Raw genomic sequence first — 21400 nt, 5'->3', positions numbered from 1 at the left:
TCAGATCACGGAACAACACAGAACGCTACTTGGTTGATCAGATAGTGAGGATGAAAATCCGCAAACAACATATTTTGCCATTTATTTAAAACATTACGTTAAAGGAGAGTTTAAGTTTGTTTGTAAAATCAATAATCTTTTATCAATGCATGATACTTTCACACCCACTGCATCAACGTCAAATCTAAGTTTGCTTTTGCAAACATTTAAAAACAACTTACTTCAAGATTACAGGACAACCCTCAACTAAATAATTTCATCGTTAAATCTGCTTAGAAAAATAGAAATGCGTAAAACAGTTTATCAGAGGAAGTTTTGTTCTTTAATTTAGCTTAAAACACTTAAAATTAGTAACGCATCCCTTCCGAAAGAAAAATATGTACCAATATATTTTTCAAATGGTTTGTAATATATCATTGATATATTATGATATACATGGAATAATATATTGAGGGCACATATACAATATATTATATATTCATGAAATATATTGCAATATTGCAAAATATACAAATAATTGCCGCTTTCCATATATTGCAATATATTGGAAAATATAAATACTAATTCTCATATATGGGAATTTATTACCCAATATATAACATAATATTTTTCAATATGCTGCAATATATTTTTCTTTAGTAAGGGATGATCCTGCAAGGTGATGCATAACTTTGAAAACATTTCAACCTGTAATACAGTCTGTGTCCGCTTGATGGCGACAACGACGCAGAAATATTGTCTAATTATGGCAACGCACAGTAGATGGATGGTATTGTTCCTCTGTTCAGTGGAGGACTTTGAAAACTTGCTTTTCACCGTATTCTTTATATAATAGTTGGTCATTTTTGTTGCTATTTCATTCAATTTAAGATAGGTACATTTCCAGTTAAATGTAATACCTACATACATGTGTTTTATACAACACATTTACAGAGTAGGCTGGATGATAGTGCATGAGTAAGTACTACACTTATAATCTGTCTGTCATATCTAGTTAAATGTAATTGTGTATGCCCTTTCCTTGCATTCATTTTGAAATATGTGAAATGCATATTAAAACTGGTCCTGACTGTTAGTAGTTCTTTCTTCAGATGAGAGACCACAAACACATTCAGACAGATTTCTCTCCCCTGCAGTCACACTTGTCTTTCCTCTCCCACCAAGGTGAATGATTACCTCTGAAATTGGAGATTTATGAAGGGGAGACACAACTGAGGCAGCTTTCCTTGGATGCCTAATGAATTTTTCATTGTTCGCTCTCAAAGGCGTTGCTCTCCATATGGTTGCGCCGGCTAGATGGGGAAGACGTTTAGTGACAGCTTAAGGGGTCCCCTCTCTGAATGAATTATGGCGAGTTCTTGTAAAGTTGCACATTTCATTGATCACTTTGACACAAGCTTTGGGTTCAGAGTTTGAAGCTAACGTAGATTCAAGGCTGCAGATTTGCCTGGTTTTAAGTACTTTTCTTTTCTAAACTCTGTCCCTGAGAATGAAATTAGAGAGCAATGTGGGTGGGCTAGCATGAATGAAAGATTACTGTGGGTTTGTTGGATTAAAAAAAAAAAACAGATTTTGAGTGCTTGTGATGTACCATTGTGATGCACATGCTGCACGTTCTCCAAGTTTTTCCACTTATTTCTTCTACCCCAACAAAGACCACGTAAAATTAAAACAATGACACGAATAGGACTATCACTTTTTCTGTATAAAACTGTTTAATGTAATCCAGTATGTACATATCAAATCTACAAAATATGCACAATGTTAAAATATTATCAGCAGTTTACTCCTCACTCTGTTTTGTCATAGCCCTTATTATATACAATCCCAGACCATCTTTTAGCAGTTTTTAAATAGGATACATACAGAATATAGCTAACCAATCACAAAGCAGACTGACAAATCAATTTACACAACATCCGTATATCACTGAGTAAAAAAAAATATACAGCCAATGCATGTCAAAATATTAATCTGTATATAATTACATCATAGTAATGTTTGTGCGAAGCAGTTACCAGTGTAACATGAGGTTAAAGTACAGTACAGTTAGACTCACAGCTCCAGGCTGGGGTTGTTCTTTGCCATCCAGTTCAATCAATTAGCAATCTCAGCTGGGACAAGAACTAACAAGGAGCATCGATTTGCTTCTCCGCCCTGTTGTTGACCAATGTGAGAATGAAGTGACCCCAGCCTGCTTGTAGTCGAGGTCAGGCATGTATGTGCTCTTCTGCTTTTGGTAATACTTGTTCCCATAGTTTAATCCCACTGTTCTTAATTCATTACCTCAATAACCAAAAGCTAACTGACACTTCATCAAGATTTTCAACCACTGAAAAAATGCCAAAAGCCCCAAAGGGAACACTTACAAATCGAACTGCAGTTTTTGGTTGTCCCATGGTGATCAGTGAAAGATTCAATAGAGAACACAAATATCTTTTGTTACATTCAGCTCAATCCTTACAGTGAAAATTAGATTAGGTTTTCTTACACTAAAGAAATTCTTCTCAGGGGGCTGTGCTCTTCCCCATATTTTGGCATCATTTTTCAGAGCTTAACGACTGAATGGCACTTCTGCTTCTTTTCTGTACACACAATAGTACAACTCCTTGCACAAAAGACAAAAAAATAAAAGTTAAACGTTCAAATGAATCCTTCTCTAGAGAAGTGTATAATCCTGAAGGCAACACTGAATACGAAAACCACACTTTCCCCTCAATGGTAAACTCCTAATCACCTTTGATGGTTGCTGTAGCTCATGTACTCTATTTTCTCTCTAAATTGTGGACCTTAGAGAGGTTTAACAAGCCTGCTTTCTTTTTAATCTAATGAGCTGCTTGTAATGATGACAAAGCAGAGACTAAGCCGTGACCTTATACTTCATTTACTGATTACAGAGATACAGCTTGATTCCAGGATTTTCAACGTTTCACGCTGTAGGATCTCACTACTGTCAGAGAAAGAGGCAACTGTGCAGAAATACTTTCATCAGGCTGACGTCTCCAAGTGAAGGCACCTTTGGACTGAGGAGGAAGAGGCAGAGAAGGTTAAGCCATGAGAGGAGTGAATCAGATCTGTGGTTGTCAATGCAGTGCAGTCAACAAATGCCCCTCCGGCCGATACTCATGAGACAAACATCCAACAGAGATCCAGACAAGGAGCAGATGGAGGTGAGCTTTCATGTAAGCAGTCGAAAGGTAGCAGGTGGGCTGAGGAAGTCAGGATGAGAATAACCACAGAAGCTGTTGCCTGTCATCGCGCTCTGATCCTCCACAATGAGGCTCAGTTCAAGGCTGAGTCAACGACTCTAACCAGGCAGTGAAGAATCTACCGCCGGGGGGATTAAATCAAGTCATGGTGGTGGTGGCAGTCGCACATCTAGTAAGCTATACGCAAATATGTTCCAGAAGACAGCACAGAGCACAAATAAGGTGTAGACACAGAAAAAGATCCAAAACAAGGACTGCTCCTGGAGGCGCTGCTCGTAGTTCTGCAGGACCACTACACCCAGAGTCAGACCAACGACAACCCCTCCCAGGTGAGCCACAAAGCTGGGGTTGGGGCAGGGAGGAAAGGCTGGAGGGTAGAAGCGGAGCCACACCGCCCGTCCAAACTCTACGCTCACTGTAAGCAGACAGAGGAAGAGAGAAAACACAGAGTTAATGAGGTGTGTGAGAAGTTTCTGATGACACTTTACACTTTAAAGTTTCATAGAGACTTTCAGTTTGTGTGCCATAAATGGATTCTGTGGTAGGGTTGCACACAGACAGTGAGAAATAGCTTTCAGAAATGAAAAAAAAAAGAAAAAAAAAAGTGAAATTAACTCAGTATCACTTTCACAATACTCTCAGGGCCTTTAAGATTTAAACTGTTAAACACAAAATTTAAAGGTCCCATATTATGCATAAATCACTTTATTAAGTCTTTTAGTGAAATTTGTGGGTCTTTGGCTTTCCTCCCAGCCCACAAAATGATATTAAATGGCAAAACCTGTACTCAGTAGTGCTTGTGAAAGTAAAATCCTAACCTAAAACGAGCTGTTTGGATTTGGGGGATTTGCCGACGTCAGCGATTCCCTTTTATGACCAATCAGGAGCAAGTCTGACCTGATTGGTCCACCGGAGCAGAAACCCTGAACCCTCTCCCGGCCAATCCCCTTCCCGCTGCTGGAGAGATTTCTCTCCAGCAGCTGGGAGGAGAATGCAAAAGTTGAAGAGCCATCACTGCTCTGTTTTTGGCTGTAAACAGAGACATAGTTCCATCATGCACAAGCTTCCCATCTCGGAAGAACACAAGACTAAGTGGCTAGAGTTCATTTATCAAGGAAATGTGCCAGCTACACTCAGTAAAACTGTGCACGTGTGTGCTCGTCACTTCACGGCCGACTGCTTTTCCAACTTTGGACAGTACAACAGAGGGCTAGCCAATAGACTGGTCCTGAATCCAGGCACATTACCAACCATCCACCAACAAACCTGGGACCCTGGAAATGTGAGTATTTTAAATGCTGTGTGCTGTGGAGCAGATGTAAGAGCTTTTCCTCAGTGTCCCACCTGTCTCTGTGTTAGCTTCAGGATGCTAACTTTAGCTGCAGTTAGCCTGTTGTTTTAGCCTGTAATGTTACGGTAAACGAGCTTCGCTGTTTTCTAAACATTGTGCACTTGGAGCTCGTGGCGCCACTCTCAGTGACGTGGAAGAGTGGGGCGGTATCAGTGGCGGCTCATTTACATATGAAGGCCACGCCCACTAAATCAGAGCGTTCTAAACAGAGGGGCAATGACAGCCTGGAAACAATGCTGCTGTGCTTGATTAATTGGCTTTTTGGACCAGAACATATTACTACCATTTCATGAAGACATCAATGATCCATATCAAACTGCAGAAAAGGAGAATAACATGGGACCTTTAAATTAAGACACCCGTTAACATAAAACTATCAGTAATTTAACAATACATGCAAAGGAAGAGATTTTTACATTCTCTTTGCTCATCTCTACTGAAAAACATGAGTAAAGAGCAGACACATCGGCTGAGACAAACCACTCCAAACTTGATGTTTTTTTCATCAGACCTTTTGGACTCAGTTTAATTTAACACTCTTTTGAGCCGAGAAGTGGCAGAACTCTGCCTCTGCAGTGTCATGCTCTTTATTTTAGGCGTGTCAGAGGTCAGAAGCTCTAGTAAGCAGCTTGCTGAATATCAAACACTGTAGAAATGTGCTGACCATTTTGTCAAGCAGTTTCACCTTTCTTTTGTTTCTTTTAACACTGAAATATATGTGAATACAGCGTCTTAAAAACAACAATAACGAAATGCTTACTCACAGATGGATATTTACTTTGTTATCTAACCCTATCTGTTGTGTTTTGGGTAAAACCATAGTTCTCTCGTGGGGAGCCTCAGCTGCAGGAATAATTTAGTATATGAACATTAAAGCAGACTTACAGTACAAGTTATGTGTGTATAAAAATCAATGGAGAAAGAAAAAACAGGATGTCTTTATTCAGACTTACTGCAAACCAGAGCCATGGCCATCCGGAATAACTTGAACTGACACTTCATTCCCGACCAATTCTACAGAGGAAGACGAGAGAAGGAAGAGGGAGAAAAGACGGAGCATTTATAAAAATATTTTGAAGTTCTCGTAATGAAGACAGAATGAACAGAGCTGGAAGGTCAAGTTCTCCTTACAGACAAAAAATAACATGAGATCCTGCCCTCCGTCACAATTTACGTCAATTTGAAAATCTTCAGAGACACACTGACCCCAAATCTGTTCTGGCTGTGTTAGATAATAAGATTTCAGCTGAGAGGGAGGGCACTCTCCCACCTGACCCCAAGGATGTTGCATTAGACTTAATAGAGGTCCACCTGAGTGCTTGTTTTGCCTTATGTGTCTATTGACCTCAAAGATGGGAGATTGAACAGAGCAGATACAGATGTCAGAGTGTACAGGAAGAGGAGGGTCAGACATGAACACAGTCTGTGCTCTTTGGGAAAAAGGAGGAACTGATGGAGATATGAGGAATGTATGGCATGTGTAGATAAACTGCACCTGCTGGGCCTCAAAACAGGCTGCTTTGATGATGAGGCAATGCCCTGACAACTGATGTGATAACCACCTTCACACAAACACACACACGCACACATGAAAACTTACCATTACAACATTGGCTAAATGTGCAGAAACCAGGGCATAAACTCCACCAGATGACCCGACCACAGGAGCTGTCATATCAGTGACGGACACAGCCAGAGACCCTGAGTGAGGAGGATACAGAAACATGTGTAAAATCAATAAAGAGTAGATTATTTATTATTTATCTGTCACAGAAAGAGGAAAGTTACTCAGTGAGATTTCAGCCCACAGAAAGGGAACCAAATTCTTTGACAACTGCATAATAAAGGAAGGGAAGTTTGGTGAAACTCTTTCTGAGGTTATATCTATAACACTGGAGAACAATTTGGAAAAAAAAAATCTGTTGCGTTAGATTTTTATGTTGCTCAAAATTAAAATCGACATTTTTTTCAAGCACATCAAGCTTTTTCTCCACAGCTTACCCTCAGATAAGCAAAATTCCACTGATGAGCTGTAGTAAGACTTGACAGCTGATTAGGATTGGACTCATCTACAGCTACATGGTAACTTGTTTGTGCAGTCACAATTGAGACAGTGCGGTGAGAGGTGTGTGCAGCTCCCAATAGGTTAGTACTATCTATATCTGCCATGAGAGAGCTAGCATAATGGGAATGAAGAGGATTTGTGCTGCTTTTCTCTTAACCTTCTAACCATGGGTAATTTTTTTTAATTTTCAAAGCTTGTAACTATTCCATCTTAGAGTTTTATTTACATAGGTCTATGTTTCCTATGTTCCAGATAGGGATGGGTACCTTTCACATTTGCACCAATACGGTACAGATGCCCGGTACCTAGCGATCGGTATCTGTACTCAACGGTACCAGTTTTGGGTACTTTTGTGTGTTTTTATGTGGTACTAAATATTAATTTGTTTAATAACCAAATCCCAACATTTTTCAATTTAACATATTCATTTCTCAATATGGGCCTTATGGTGGCGCAACAGTTAGAACTGCAGCCTCACAGCAAGAAGGTCACCGGTTTGATTCCCAGCTTGGATGGTGGGCCTTTCTGTGTGGAGTTTCCATGTTCTCCCGGTGCATGTGTGGGTTCTCTCCGAGTCTTCCAGTTTTCTCCCACAATCCAAAACATGCTCACCAGGTTAATTGAACATTCTAAATTGTCTGTAGGTGTGAGTGTGTGAGTGAATGGCTGTAGGTCTGTCTGTGTCAGCCCTGTGATTGGCTGGCGACCAGTCCAGGGTGTACCCCGCCTCCCACCCAATGACAGCTGGGATAGGCTCCAGCCACCCACGACCCTGTACAGGATAAGTGGTTCAGAAATGAATGAATGAATTTCTCAATATATAAACTTGCAATGCTGTGTTCATGTACAGTATGGAAAATTGCCCACTCTTCCACACCCTCACAGTCACAAGGATGCGTTTAGGTACCTAAATATGGTACCATTCGGTTTTAGGTGAATCAATAGGATACTCTGTATTACAAATAGAAATCAGTTGGTACCTATAAAAGTACCTGATCTGGTACCCATCCCTAGTTCAAGATCATGTCTGCTCCTGTAGCTTCTCCAGAAACCATATCCTTTGTAAAAACATAATAGTGTTCAACAAACATTGCAGCCATGCCTGTTTCTTTCATATTTCATTGCATGTTAATATTTCAACATTTTTATAAAACAAGCACATATCTGTTAAGTGAAGTATTTTTCATATTTTTTTAAGTAAATTGGGATCCTATAGTTCAAAAACTTGATGTGATAGAGAAAAACTGAGATCAGTTTTGGATTCCACACCCACAGACCTAACTCAACAAAAATTGTGTTCCCCAGTGTAGTCAACATGTTTCAATATTCAGCCAGTTGAGCAATACGTCATCTTGTACTATACTTTAGTTGTGGCCTGTCTAAGATGTATAATACATTGTTTCATCTGTACTAACATGTATTAGTTGCTTAAGATCCTTGAAAGTGATAAAAGCCCTGAAAATAAAATTGTTCTGGTACTTTCTTTGTGTAAAACATGGTTCAGACTTAAATCCACAGCCTGCAGAACATAGTACCATTCCACCTTTTTGTGGATCAAACTGACAGACACCAACATACTGGTCAATTCAAACAGTTTCTGTGTTAACCCTGGGACCGTTTGTGCACAAAAACATCCATTCTGAATGGTATAAAGACAGCTTTGCCTTCATGAAACCTTCATGAACAGGGGCCTGTTCCTGCAATTACTCAGTTGGTATGCAAAATGAATGCAACCTCTCAATCTGTGTTGGTGCAAACGGGGACATGCTTTTCTTTTGCACATTGGTACTTATTCACTACATGCACAAAAGATTTAATCAAGCATTTCTATGTTTTTCTATTCAAGCTCACAAAAGTTTAAACATGGGAGCACTCAAAGATGGACAGTCCAAGGGAAACATGTCCTCCCTGTGCTTTTCAAGCAAAGCACGAAAAAGGAGCAAAGATATTCTTGGAAGGATAAATAAATGAAACATTATGTCTTCATTAAATTCAATTATTATAATATAATAAAATAGTAATATTTACTCCATCGCTGGTAAAAATACAGCAAATCACATGTTTGACAATAAAGCATATTTAGCAGATGGTGTAACTTTCTCTATTCCTGTTATGTGAGTTAAATAATACTCGACATTTGGCTTAATTTTACAAAGCCAAGTGAACACACACACAACCACAGATGGTTCAACGCTAAAGCTATGCTGGAGGGATGATGGGATAAGTCATGGCATCTCAGGCACGGTGCTATTAAAGGGAGTGGGCGCAGCATGGGGTGAAAGAGAAAAACGGCTGGTCCACTGAAACAAGCATAAGAAGATATGTAAACACATATGTGGTACAAGATAGAGACATAAAAACAAAAACAAAGAGCATTAATTTTACAACACACAAATGCTTCATCCAAACGTGACTGAAAAATGAATTCTCCTGATGCCTGCGTCCTAACACCAGCCTCATTCTGTCAGTGTTTGCGTTCATTCACTGTGGTATTAGCTTGGATTTGTTTGAGGAATGAAACATGGAAACTAAGACAGAGAAGAATTTAAAATGTGAAGGTATCAGTTTTTGCATTTTGAAAATACTTCACCTAAATACAAACAGTGTAAATGAATCTGTTTTATTTATCCTGGAATGGGTTCATAAAATAAAACGTCTGCTTAAAATAATCTTTGCCATTAATCTTTAGACTCAGCACACTGGTTATTAGTGTGTTTTTAATAACAACCAGACTTGAAGTGAAATGAGAGGAAGAGCCTGCAGTTGGCATCCAGCAGGAGTGTCTTTTGTGGCCTTCTCAGGTGTGAGAAGCACGATCACGCAGCAGAGTGAGGTGTTGTATAATAACAGCATCACAGCGTTAAACTCTGCTAGGTGACAAATAATTTTTCTTTTCAGTGGCTGGAACTGAGACAACAGGGGAAAATGTGTGACTTTATCATTTCTGGTCAAGTCTCAAGTTAATATGTGTGTGTGTGTTGTTTTATATTTAATTTGTGTATGCAAATTAGGACAAGAATAACGGCAAAGTCATTGCTGTTTTAATTAAATGTGAACTAGTTTAGAATCAATCAATGATGTTTAACCTTAAATAATCAAAGTAAGGGTGTTTCCCCTTTGCAGCCCTCAATGTTACTCATTTTTTCTTCAAATACACACATGCACACACTCTCACACACACAGGAACACCTGGTTCAGGACACCACCACCTCTGAAGTTTAGGAAGGGTGTGCAGGTGGAGGGTTGACCTCCATCCCTGTAATCAACTTGGTTCAATAACATTATTTTAGTGAGGACACACACACACACACACGCACACACACAAGGACACAGTCTCTCACACTCCCTCAGGAGGCTTGTATTTTAGAGTCCAGGGTGGCATCTCATTTATCTTGGCTACTCTGCCAAACTGCAGAGCAGGAAGTGAGGACATGAGGGGGGATGATACAGCTCATCAGCACAGCTGATGGAGAAAGTCATCAGTGGAGTCTGCCTCTGTAGCTGAACTGGATCAACATTAGATCTTCATGTGAGTGTGAAATCACACCCTGTTCTCTTGATTGTTTGATCGTCGACACTTGTTCCTGTTTGTTGCGACACCTGCTCAGTCACTCCTTTGTTTACATCGTCCCGTGTACTTCTGTGTTTACATTCAAGTCCATTGTGTCATTTAAGTGCCAGAGTGTGTGTGTGTTGGCCCCTGAGGGTCATCAACCTCTCTCTGAGTCATTACTTGACCTCTGACCTCTGGCTTGACCCCCTGTGTGAGTGCCAGCTGAGCCCCTCTCTGTTCACTTCTGCTTTTTGTGTCTCCAAATAATCCAACAATGTCACTAAGCCTAACTAAGACTCTCTTTTTTATTTTAAAGGTTTTTTTTGGAGGGGCTGTTACTTTCACTGCCTATACTGAGCAATAGGATAATGGATACAGAGAGTAGGGACAGAATTCAGTGCACTGCAAAATCTGAAATCTAAGAAAGTGCTCTTGTCTTACTGACTTTATCTGAAAAATTTGTAAAAATTAATTAATATTCAAAATATTAAAAGATAAAGGAAAAGCTTTGCAGGGTCAGGTATCCTGCAAACAAACACCTGCACACCGTCCAACTTGCAAATAGAATAAATATTTATGCAATATTTCAGTGCAAGACCTTCATCAGGCATCAGCTTGAGGTCTGGCACAGAAATGCAATAAACATGAGTTTTTACCTTGGAATTGTTTGAAGATATTAAAAAACAAAAAAAGTAATGCCAGAATGCTTAAAATATCCCTGAAAGAGGTAAGAAAAATTTGCTTGCTGAGTTCCTTAAAGTAAGAAAAATGTCTTGGTACAAGAAGCTAAACCAGTAAATTTTTCTTATTTCAGATTACAGATTTTTTTTTTGCACACATGATCTTAAAACCAGATGTGTTTTTTAAAATGATCAGATGAATATGGCGCATAGTAAGTCCGAACGATATCTTTTTTCCTTGAATTAAGACAAAATCACTTCCTCCGACATCTGTTTTTGAAGTGTTGCCAGATTTGTGGGTCAGATCGAAACCAAGGTCACTAGCTTTGGGGATTTAATCCCTTGTGCAGGAAAGGGCAAAATTCAATAACAAAGCTCAACCCGCGCTCCACAGGGAATCATGGAAAACATTTTTTTTTTTTAAAGAAAGCCAGACTTTCTTTGATGTCAACAGAAATGCCACCAAGACCAGGAGCATCTTTTTGTTTTATCATGAAGCAATGATAAACTGATTTCTCATACAACTTGAACAGTATAAATGCTTTATATGCAGTGAGAATACACCCACCTATTTGATTTAACCAAAAATTGGAATACAAATCACCTCTTGAGAACACTTAAAGAAACTCATACCTGTAGTTTTTGAGTTCCCTAGCAACACACTTACACATGCAAAGAAAATTACATCAATATTCCTGAGCTTGCAAACCAAGTGAATTTCCAGCCACAGCCTTGAAAACAAGTTTGCACATTTCTTAAGTGGTCTTACCCACCATGCTTTGCTGCACTCTAAGATCCTCCACCACAGAGGATTAAATGTACATTAACTGTGATATTTCACAGTATGCACATATTTTTTCTGACTTAAGACCTTTGCACACCAGATGCATATTTTTCACACAAATATTTCGCATGTTTTTCTTTAAAACCTACTGTTTTTCACAACAAGCATTCACATTAGCAATGTTCTTTCGCTGAGCAAAATTGCAGCTTTTATTTTATCGGACCAAGGTCAATTTTTGCAAAGTTATGCTTGGGAGGAGTACACATCTAACCAATCAAAACACACGTTATTGACAAGTCACAGACCAAAACATTCAACATTGATTGTGTTCATGTCCTAGCACCTGGTTCTTTACGAATAAAGACATGAAAAAACTACAAAGACAACGTTCACAAAGACATCGTTTGGAGAATAGTTGAAAAGATTGACTACGACCCCTCCAAATTTTTCGCAATTTCACGCAATTTATTCGCTTAGCTGCTGGTGTGCAAAGGCCTTTAACTTTGAAAAAGAGCAAAAGAATATGGATAAGTAGAGCTAAATAAAAAATATGCCTGCAATTGCATGCAATATCATTTTCTGTCTTTGTTATGTGACTGATTCAATCTTCAAGAAAATACACATTAACATAAAAAAGGTATTGAAAATGCTGAAACAAAACCATACATCCAACTGAACAGTTACTCGGATATTTAGTCACATTTTACTATCTTCTAATGCTTTAGATGTTGTTTTATATCCTGTTCACTTTCTAATGACGTAAGAAGTTGAATAAATTGTGATGCACAGGGATGAGGCTCCTCATCTTTGGAGCCGGTTTGGCTCGGCCTGATGTGACCTCATGCTTAGAGGCTGTTTTTCTTAATTCCTCAGTTGTATCGACCTGCAGCCCTTTGCCTCATATTATTTACCTTTTTTTGCCAGCTTCTTGAGCAACCCACTGTCCTATCTTTAAACAAAGAGACAAGCGTCTCCCCCCAAAAAATATCAGCTGTGCATAACCCTTTGGCCTATTTACTTTCAATGCATTTATGAAATGTGTTTAATATTATAACATATCAGCTTCTTACATCCAACCCACATATTGAATCGTGACTTCATGAACAGTCCCTCCGGTGCTTAAGTATTACAAACAAGCCAAGTCAGATAAAAACACAAAAATGAAAGCCAACAAAACCAGATTATGCTTCCCCTCCTCTGCTGCTGGTCGATATTTAATTAAAACAGCAGACATGTGTGTGTTTTCACATGTGTGTGTGTGTGTGTGTGTGTGTGTGTGATTTATGGTGCCTTTCCTTCTCATGTCCCGGTAAGGTCAATGCTACGGGCCACTGCAGCTGGTATCCCCAGGGTGTGTGTCACTGAACACACACACACACACCATGTGTATTTAACCACATTACACTGGCTGCAACTCATATCTCACAGTCCTCTCTGCTGTTGACTCAAGTGATGCACAATACACACACTCACACACATCCTGCCACAAGGCATTCAGCTTCCAACACCCCAAAATACTGACCCTCAACCAAAAAGCAGCCAGATAATTCCGCCTCACAGCCAAAAGTGTCATTCCTCAAATGTTTGTTTTTGAGAAGTTGAACCCTCGCTGACACCAGAAGACCTTTTCTAATCTGTGATATTTGGTAAAGAAAAACATGTTTACACCAAAATTGAGAGTTTCTTCTCGTGAGGTTGAGCAGGAAGTAGGATGAGAGCGGTGACATTTTGTTCAAAGCTGCACATCTTATTTTTCTTCCTCATTTGTAGTCGCCTGCTCCTAATTTTCATCCACCTTCTCTCCTCCATCTTTGCCCTCTTGAAACACTCTCAGCCTTATTAACACTTATGAATTCATCTTCCCCCAACTCATACACCCCCTTCCTATCTCATTATAACTCTGTGTGTGTGTGAGTAATTGAGCTCCATTTGAGATGACTCTCCCTGCTCTGCCCTTTTGTACGTGACTGCAGGGGGATGAGGAGGCTTTGACGGGGCGCTGACGACCCCCAACATCCCATCACGTCTGGTAGGGAGACAGAAACACAAGGCCATCTGTTCTGGACATACGCTGAACTTTCTCATTGACCAGTATCCACCCGCACACTAAATGAAACCCGATAGGCTGTTGAATGCATAAAAACACACACAACAAGCAGATGGGACAACGGTTGAGCTGAAAGGAAACACCCTGAAGTGTGTGTGAAGAAGGGAAATGCATAAACTGAATGAGGAGGAACTGGGATGTAATTGTTGCATGTGCGTGTGTATGTATGTAGGACCACACACCCACCTGCCAGCACACCACACACATAGACGAGCCCGATCCTCAAGGCTCCGTGGACCATTTCCAGAGGGACTCCCACCAGCAGCTGCATGGCCATGTTCAGGCTCAGGTGTTCAATCCTGTAAAACACACACACATACACACTCATAAATTAACCTCATGGTTCAGTATTGATCATTTCTATGATTAATTTGCCATTTTATAGAGATGTAGAGATGAAGAGAGAAAATAGAGAGGAGTTCAGAGAGATAATATCCAACGCTGAAGAAATATCAGACGCTAAAACACTTTTTTTGAGAAGCCATTTCTGTTGACCAACTCATAAAGTGATCAAATTCTGCAAGTTTTATTACAGAATTAACTTTTTCAGGCTCATTGACAGTGAGAAAAAAACAGCTCCACCTTTCCCCAGATTGAAATCAAATCTTTCAGAGCTCCCCCTGGTGACTGGCTGCAGCATAGGTCATAAAGTTTCCCTCCTTCATGATAGCACATGGACCATGAAAATTAAAACACACATCATATAAACTGACGTAAACAGAGGATTCTGGCATGATTTCACCAACTGTCAAGGTGAACAGCGGACAAAAAAATGTCTAAAAAGGATCAAAACCCCAGAAAGATCTTTATTTTAGACCACGTTTCAGCTTATGGCCTTCATCAAGATCACAGTGCAACATAATGTAAATAACATTTAAAGGTAGAGTCTGCAGAATGTTCCTAAAAAAAAGAAAATAAAATGTTCTATTTTACAAGAATAATCCTGCTTAATCATCACTTCTGGGCCTCAATACATGTCAGTGTATGTGTCTGTCTCAAACCCTCTCCCCAGCCTGTATGTTGATGTTTTGAAAGTAAAACGAAATGGCAAACAGATACAGCTTTTTGACTAAGCAAGAGGGAAGCTTGGCTCAACTTTCACTCTGACTTGAAGAGTAGCTCAAGACCAAGCGCGATTCCAGTTTTACTGAGTAGGTATGAGTCAAATAACCCAGTGATTAGCTTGTGCTAACATGCCAAGTCTGGTGCACGGCTCTCCCACGTCGAAACCATAGACTGTAAAAAAAAAACCATGGACATCATCTTGTTTGGCTCGAAGTGAGGGTGCCTCAAAAACTGCTCCCCCTGGTGGCTGGCTGCAGTACAGGTCAAATAATCCAGCTCTCCAGTCATTCCAGATGAGCTGTGGTCAAACTTTGAAAAACTAATACACCTCGTAGAAATGTTTCTCACGTCCAATTGTTGATGATTGGTGGTTTGAAGATATAATTTGGCTGCCTTGTATTCATGTCCTCTTTTTTCTGAACAGTTTTGTTTTCAGTAGTTATAAGAGGTTAAAAATGAGGTTTTATGTCACGTTGAACAATGATTGACAGCTGACGGTCTGTGTATTTTGTTGGATTGTAAAATATTTTGGGATATAGAGTAAAAAAGTGGTTAGACTCTTGAAAGAAAAAAAAAAACTATTATTTTTGTCACCCGGCTCCACTCAGATTCTCCCAGAATCCCTCACAGTCTCTACTGCACAGACTCTGGCTGCACATCTGCTACAATGGCTGCGCCTGTGACAGGGGAATTTTGGCTTCAAAACTGTACAATGGTAAATGGCGGAGCCACGCTGTCCACTCTATCTTCACTCTACAGTGGAAACGCGATGCTACAGGTGGTTGCAGGGCTATTGAATGAGTTCACTTAGTCACGGTCCGAGGTTGTGGGTGTGTGCTGCTGCTGGCACTGAGCCAAAGAGGAGGAGCCCAGTTTGAAATTATGAAAATTGTAATGAAAATTCCTGCAAACCCTACCTTTAAGTAGAAATCATGGAACAAAAACATTTCTAAACCTATGATACACTTTTTCAGATTTTTATGCAAACTTAAAAAAACAAGCAGTTTGAAAATAATAAATGGCTTTCAATGCAAAGAGCTGATAATAACCTCTGTTCACTACAGTTCCTACCATGAGTAAAATATGGGTGATTGACGGGAAACATACTCAAAGCTGACACCATATGATGATAAAACAGAAAACTGTGTTGAAATCTGATTCTGGGGTCCATGTGCAGAGGGATGGAGGTTGTTATCTCTACTGTGCAAGAGTGACTGATGGCTGATGTTTGTGCAGGCAGGGAAACAAGATATCGCTGAATATAATGATGGTGCAGACAGGACCGTAAATAAAGAGAAAAGAGAAAATCACAGATAACAAGTGAGAAAAAAAACCCTTTGCCGAACAACAACAATAGGAGATTCTGAAGCAAACAGTCTGTTTGGATCAGATACTGTTAACACCTTTTATTCCTCCACAAAATCATCGCTCATCCGGGAGTTAGAAAGTAATACTCAGATCAATCACCCGAGTGAAATTTGTGAAGCTTGTTTTCTTAACATTAACACCTGCCGGATTCCTTTAAGACCACATTATTATGCTTACACACGTACACACACATACAGAGAACATCTGCTCCTTCATCAAAACACAGTGTCACGGCTATCAACAGATTATCATCAACACACTCCACTGCACTCCAACGTTACAAATGAACACTGGCAGAAGCAAACCCACACAGAAACACACTGAATTTGACATAATTCACATAATCATGGGTGCAAAAAAAGGAAAAGAGTGTTGTTTCAGCAAATTCCTCAAATCTACACCCACTTTAGTGTGTTTAATACACACACACACATTCTCAGTAGAATCCAACAGAACAGCAGCTTGAATAATCCAGCTCCTGTTACTTTCCCTCTCTGTCCGTCTCATCGTTGTCTCTCATTTGCTTCAATCACTTCTCATTTCCTGTTTTCCGTCCGTCTAAATTATCTCATCTTTGTCTGTTTGAGATTGGCTGACAGTAAGAAATACGACAGCTCTACATCCCAGAAATGAAAACAAGCCATCCGCAAACAAACAAACAAACCAACCAACACACACAGACACACACATAATTTCCTCACCACAGACAGGGGGAAACAAGACAAGGCCAATAATCTATTTAATTTGAAAACAGCCAAGCCGTCTCCACCACAAAGCCAGCACGAGGATCGTTCCAGTGATCAGAGACACAATGGAGGGATATTGATCAGCAGGAAGCGGCCTGTCGTAATGCAGAAGGACAACTCTACTTCAGATAACAGCAGCTATCTATTTCGATGCAGCTAATGAGGCTTCGAGGGTCAGTCTGCACCGTCAGGCAGATCTGCAGATACCCGTGAGAGCTCCCATTGTGTCCCCATGACCTCAGTTTTATTTCAGGGTGATGAACAAAAGCTCTGTTTAATTTTCTATGATTATTTTTTTATCAAGGGTTTATCAAACTGCAGCGGTATCTCAGTTAACCGCACGATGAAAGCTCTGAACCCTGTGAACTTGAAGGTCTGGGATGCATGAGGTGCACAGCTCGGGCTGCCAAATAAAGAAAACCACACGCTAAATGCGGTGACATGTCACGCACAAACTGGAACTGTGACATTTTCATGTATTTTAGGAAACACTTCTCATGGTAATGAGATGTGGACAAAAGCAGGACAAAATAATGCAACCGGGAAAAGAAATCTTCTGCTGCATTAGACTCATTGAAGTCCGGGTTTAATCTTGCAGGAAGCTAATCTTCCTGAAGTTTTCACAGCTGCTGCAGACACAGTTTTTGTGGGACTCGAAGAATAAAAGAGAGATGGAAAAAGCACAAAGAGAGACAGAGAGCCAGAGTGTGAGAGTAAGTCTACATAAACGCTCCACTGAGAGATGTTTTGGGGCCAATATTTACACTCTGTTTTAGTGTTGAGAATTGGGAGGGATCAGTTTAACTGAGCTTTTGATGGGATTACATGGTTTATAGATGAGTATGAGAGAATTTGTGTGAGTATGTGTGTGTGTGTGTGTGTGTCTGTGTGAGTGACTTTGCAGTATCATGCCCCTGGTTCATTTTCTTGACTTCTTTTAAAGGTTATAACCAAGGTTATAATAGTTTTGGATTTTTCATTATAGTTTAGTTTTAGTTAGTTTTGACATTTTATTTTCCATTACAGTTTAGTTTTAATTAGTTTTAGAGCAGGAATTCTAGTTTTCATTTAGTTTTGATTTTTGCAACAAGGCTTAGTTTTAGTTTAGTTTTACTTAAGTTTTAGTTTAGTTTTAGTTTTTCATACCTTATTAACCAGGAGCAGGATTCAAAAAGGTCAGAGTAAATATTTTGTCATACTGTTTATTTTCAAGTCCAACATAGTGCTCACTGCTCAGTCAGTGCTGATACTGAACTGTTGGCTGCTGCCTTAAACACATGAAAATAATATAAACATAGTATAAAAAATATAAACATAAATTATATAAAATAATGTTGACATAAATTACATAAAAATAATATTAACATAAATTATATAAAAAAAACAATATAATATGAGCTTCAATAAATAAAAACTTGGACTCTGTAACAATTAAACTATTACAGATGCTCTGATTCATTGCTCCTCTACGTTTCGTAGCAGCACAGCCCACAGTTTACTGCACAGTCAGTGCAGTAAACAAGCTTGTCCCAGTACGTCCCTATGATGGTGCTGTGTGGCACTGACAACTGCCTAAAACTGTCTAGAATTGGTTGGGTAAATGTGTCGGATTAATTTAAATCCTAAAGGCTATTAATATTATCAAAAACTATAACTAGGGGAATTTTGTCCATCATTTTAGTTAGTTTCAGTTAGTTTTGTGAACACAAGATACAGTTTTAGTTTACTTATCGTTTTTGTTTTCTTTTCTAGTTTTTATTAGTTTGAGTTAACTGCAATGTATTTTACATTTTAGTTTTCCTTTTTGGTTTCGTTTTAGTTAACTAATATAACCTTGGTTATAACCATTTCATCAGTAAATAAACTCTGAAGTCTAACTTTTTTCTTCTTCGATCACCAAACTTTAGCACTACCTGGTTTGACATATACTAACTACATAAGCTGATGCACCAAACATTTGCACACTCACATTTCTAGGGATTTAAAACATATCTAAATGTCTTCATGTGTCAGCATTCGCTAATGAGCAGAAGAAGTTAGATGAGCCAGGATGTAATGACTTATGTTTCTCTGCATCACCACACCAAAGGATCAGTTATGAGCCAGACGTCTACTTTTTACACTTCTTGAATCACTCAAAACAACTTTTTTGATTAGCCCTGCAGTCTTCTGAAAAACAGTGTCAGCTTATTGGCAGTATTTACCCTTTGAAGTTAACATTACTTAAACCAAATTAAATTTTGGCGGCTAGTTTCACTGAGCAAGGAATTACAAAAGAGGCAAACTGCCATTTGGAGAAGAGGGATCATTAAGGCTGAATCTGCATCAACCTGTTGCACAAACTGAGTGACAAAAAGAGCCATTGTGGCAAAAAAGGTGCATGTGAACAGAATGAAAGAGCGCATATACCACCCAAGAGCCATGGTGACCAGTCAATCATTCATTCAATCGATGAGTCCATCAATCAATCGATTTGTATTGATTGAGCATGTTCCATAGAAACAACAAATGCAGCTCAAGCAGTGCTTAACAGTCGTTGAAAAAAACGACCCAAAAAATAATATAGAATGATGACAAAGTATACACAAAAGATTTAAGGGAGACTGATGCGCTCATTTCCTCAGATTGAAGTCAAAACTTTGAGAGCTCCCTCTGCTGTCCGGCTGCAGTATAGGTCATAAAGCTCACATCCTCAATGTTAGCACATGGAACAGGGAAACTAAAACAAATGTCAAATAAAATTTCAAGTTTTTTTTGTACTGAAAGTTGCTTATTTACATGCTGATTAATAAGTTAGCATTCATTTTTCTGGGAAATTTAGTTTCAATGAGTCATCTGATGCTATAAAAGAGAGAATGTGAAATCCTGACTGGCATCTCTGTCGACAAATGTGGGTTCCAGGCAAGCAGCAACCTCCAGTCTAAAAAATATTGGAAAAGGTGGAAGTGCTAAAATCTGCTGGTTCTTGAGTGTCCACTTGAGGTTGGCTCTTGAAGTATTAGAAGTCACATACACACCAAGCCAAAAAAGCAGTTTTTAGAGCAGAAATTAACAATTAACAGCTTAGTGCAAAAATCTCCCATGTGCATTGGTAATTTCATTATCTGCACACATTGTTTCAGTAGTGATTTTTTTTGTAACTCTGCAATTTAGAAGATATCGAAGTCACAAGTTCGTTCAATCAGAGGGACAGCTCAGGTCAGGACTGATGGGCACCCTGCAGCGTTAGTGTGGAGACTCAAAGCTCACCCCACTTCCAATATGGCTGCACCAGCCGATCTGCTTCAAAAATCTGTTACAGAATCAAACGGGTGACGTCAGGGAGACTAATCCATTAATTCTGCAGTCTTTGGTTCTAGCGTGTTTTTTTGGATTAGCATAGTAGAGAAAAAAGAAAAGGGGAAAACAAATCAAAACCTAAGTCACTGAATTTTCCATAACCCTGAATATCCATGAATGCACAACTTTAATAATATATTTTTTAAAGAAAATAAATTAATAATAAGACGATAGCTAAATAAAATGAATGAATATAAATGGTAAGAATCAAAGTTATGAGTCAATAAAAGCACTAAAAATACCAATATGCTAGTACACATAACAACTACCTCCAGCATCCAAAATGTAACTAGATACATTAAACAAAACATCTGCAGACAGATGCATCTGCCGCCAAATCATTCAAGTTCTACTTAAAATCATACAGTGAGTGCAGTTCACCAAGTTTGAAGTCTTAATAGACAGACTTTAAAATATAAATGCATCAATAAAACATCAAGATCAAAGAACATTTAAGTTACTGAGTTATAAAAACCCTACATCAAAGACAGACTAAATAAGTCTAAAAGTTTCAATGCTTGCTGACTTTTGCACCATCTCGTCACTAAGTGGCTGAAAGTATCATCGCTAAGATGCATGACTGAATTAAAGATGCTTATATTTTTAGGAAAACTGTGCTGTTAATGCATCAAGTAAAAAAGGTACTTGGAAAAGAGATTTTCTTTTATTTTGTTTAAATTTGTGTGAACTGTTCAAGAGATGTGTCAAAACTTGCACTAATTTCTGCTCTCAGATTGGATAAATTCACACAGACACTTTTCTCATGAGGATTCTGTTCCTGTGTAATCAATGCATGTTAAACATCTCTCCCTCCCTTCATCTTTCCACATGTTCCTTCCAGCTCATCTTTTATCAGTACACTGTCATCCCTCTCCCCCCGATAGCCCAACACCTCATGGTTCTCCTAATTAAATTACCATTTTATTACCTCTCTCTATTGCCAGAGACTACATTTACCCAGGAGGATAATTAAAGCTGAATGACCTGGCCTGAGCTGATAATAAAAGAGTCTGATGAGGACGTAAAGGAGAGGGGAGGAGAGAAGATGTTGAAGAAGTATGTTGGTTTTATTAAATGATTATTAAATCTGTGATTCATTTTGAGGTTTGTTTTAGAAAACACAAGCAATTAAT

General features: G+C 39.0%; 1 protein-coding gene across 3 annotated transcripts in view; it reads right to left on the bottom strand.

Annotated features, from left to right (window-relative positions):
• Positions 1-1746: 1746 nt before the first annotated feature.
• rhbdl3 (rhomboid, veinlet-like 3 (Drosophila)) overlaps positions 1747-21400 on the bottom strand; it is an 85053-nt gene continuing 65399 nt past the window's right edge. For 2 of the 3 annotated variants that reach the window (XM_074697135.1, XM_074697127.1), the window contains 4 exons: positions 13936-14048; positions 6161-6261; positions 5514-5574; positions 1749-3624 (listed from right to left, as the gene is read on the bottom strand). In XM_074697135.1, coding sequence (XP_074553236.1) covers positions 3353-3624; positions 5514-5574; positions 6161-6261; positions 13936-14048 — 547 coding nt within the window. In that variant the 3' untranslated portion in view covers positions 1749-3352. Of the gene's footprint in view, positions 3625-5513; positions 5575-6160; positions 6262-13935; positions 14049-21400 lie in introns of all 3 variants that reach the window. The other variant, XM_074697144.1, reaches the window with a different exon arrangement.

Source organism: Halichoeres trimaculatus, unplaced genomic scaffold (genome assembly GCF_033239565.1).
Source record: "Halichoeres trimaculatus isolate MK-OKI-2021-1 unplaced genomic scaffold, fHalTri1.1 fHalTri1_scaffold_2, whole genome shotgun sequence".
NCBI classification, from domain to species: Eukaryota; Metazoa; Chordata; class Actinopteri; order Labriformes; family Labridae; genus Halichoeres; species Halichoeres trimaculatus.
This window is presented reverse-complemented; position numbering and strand designations above follow the sequence as displayed.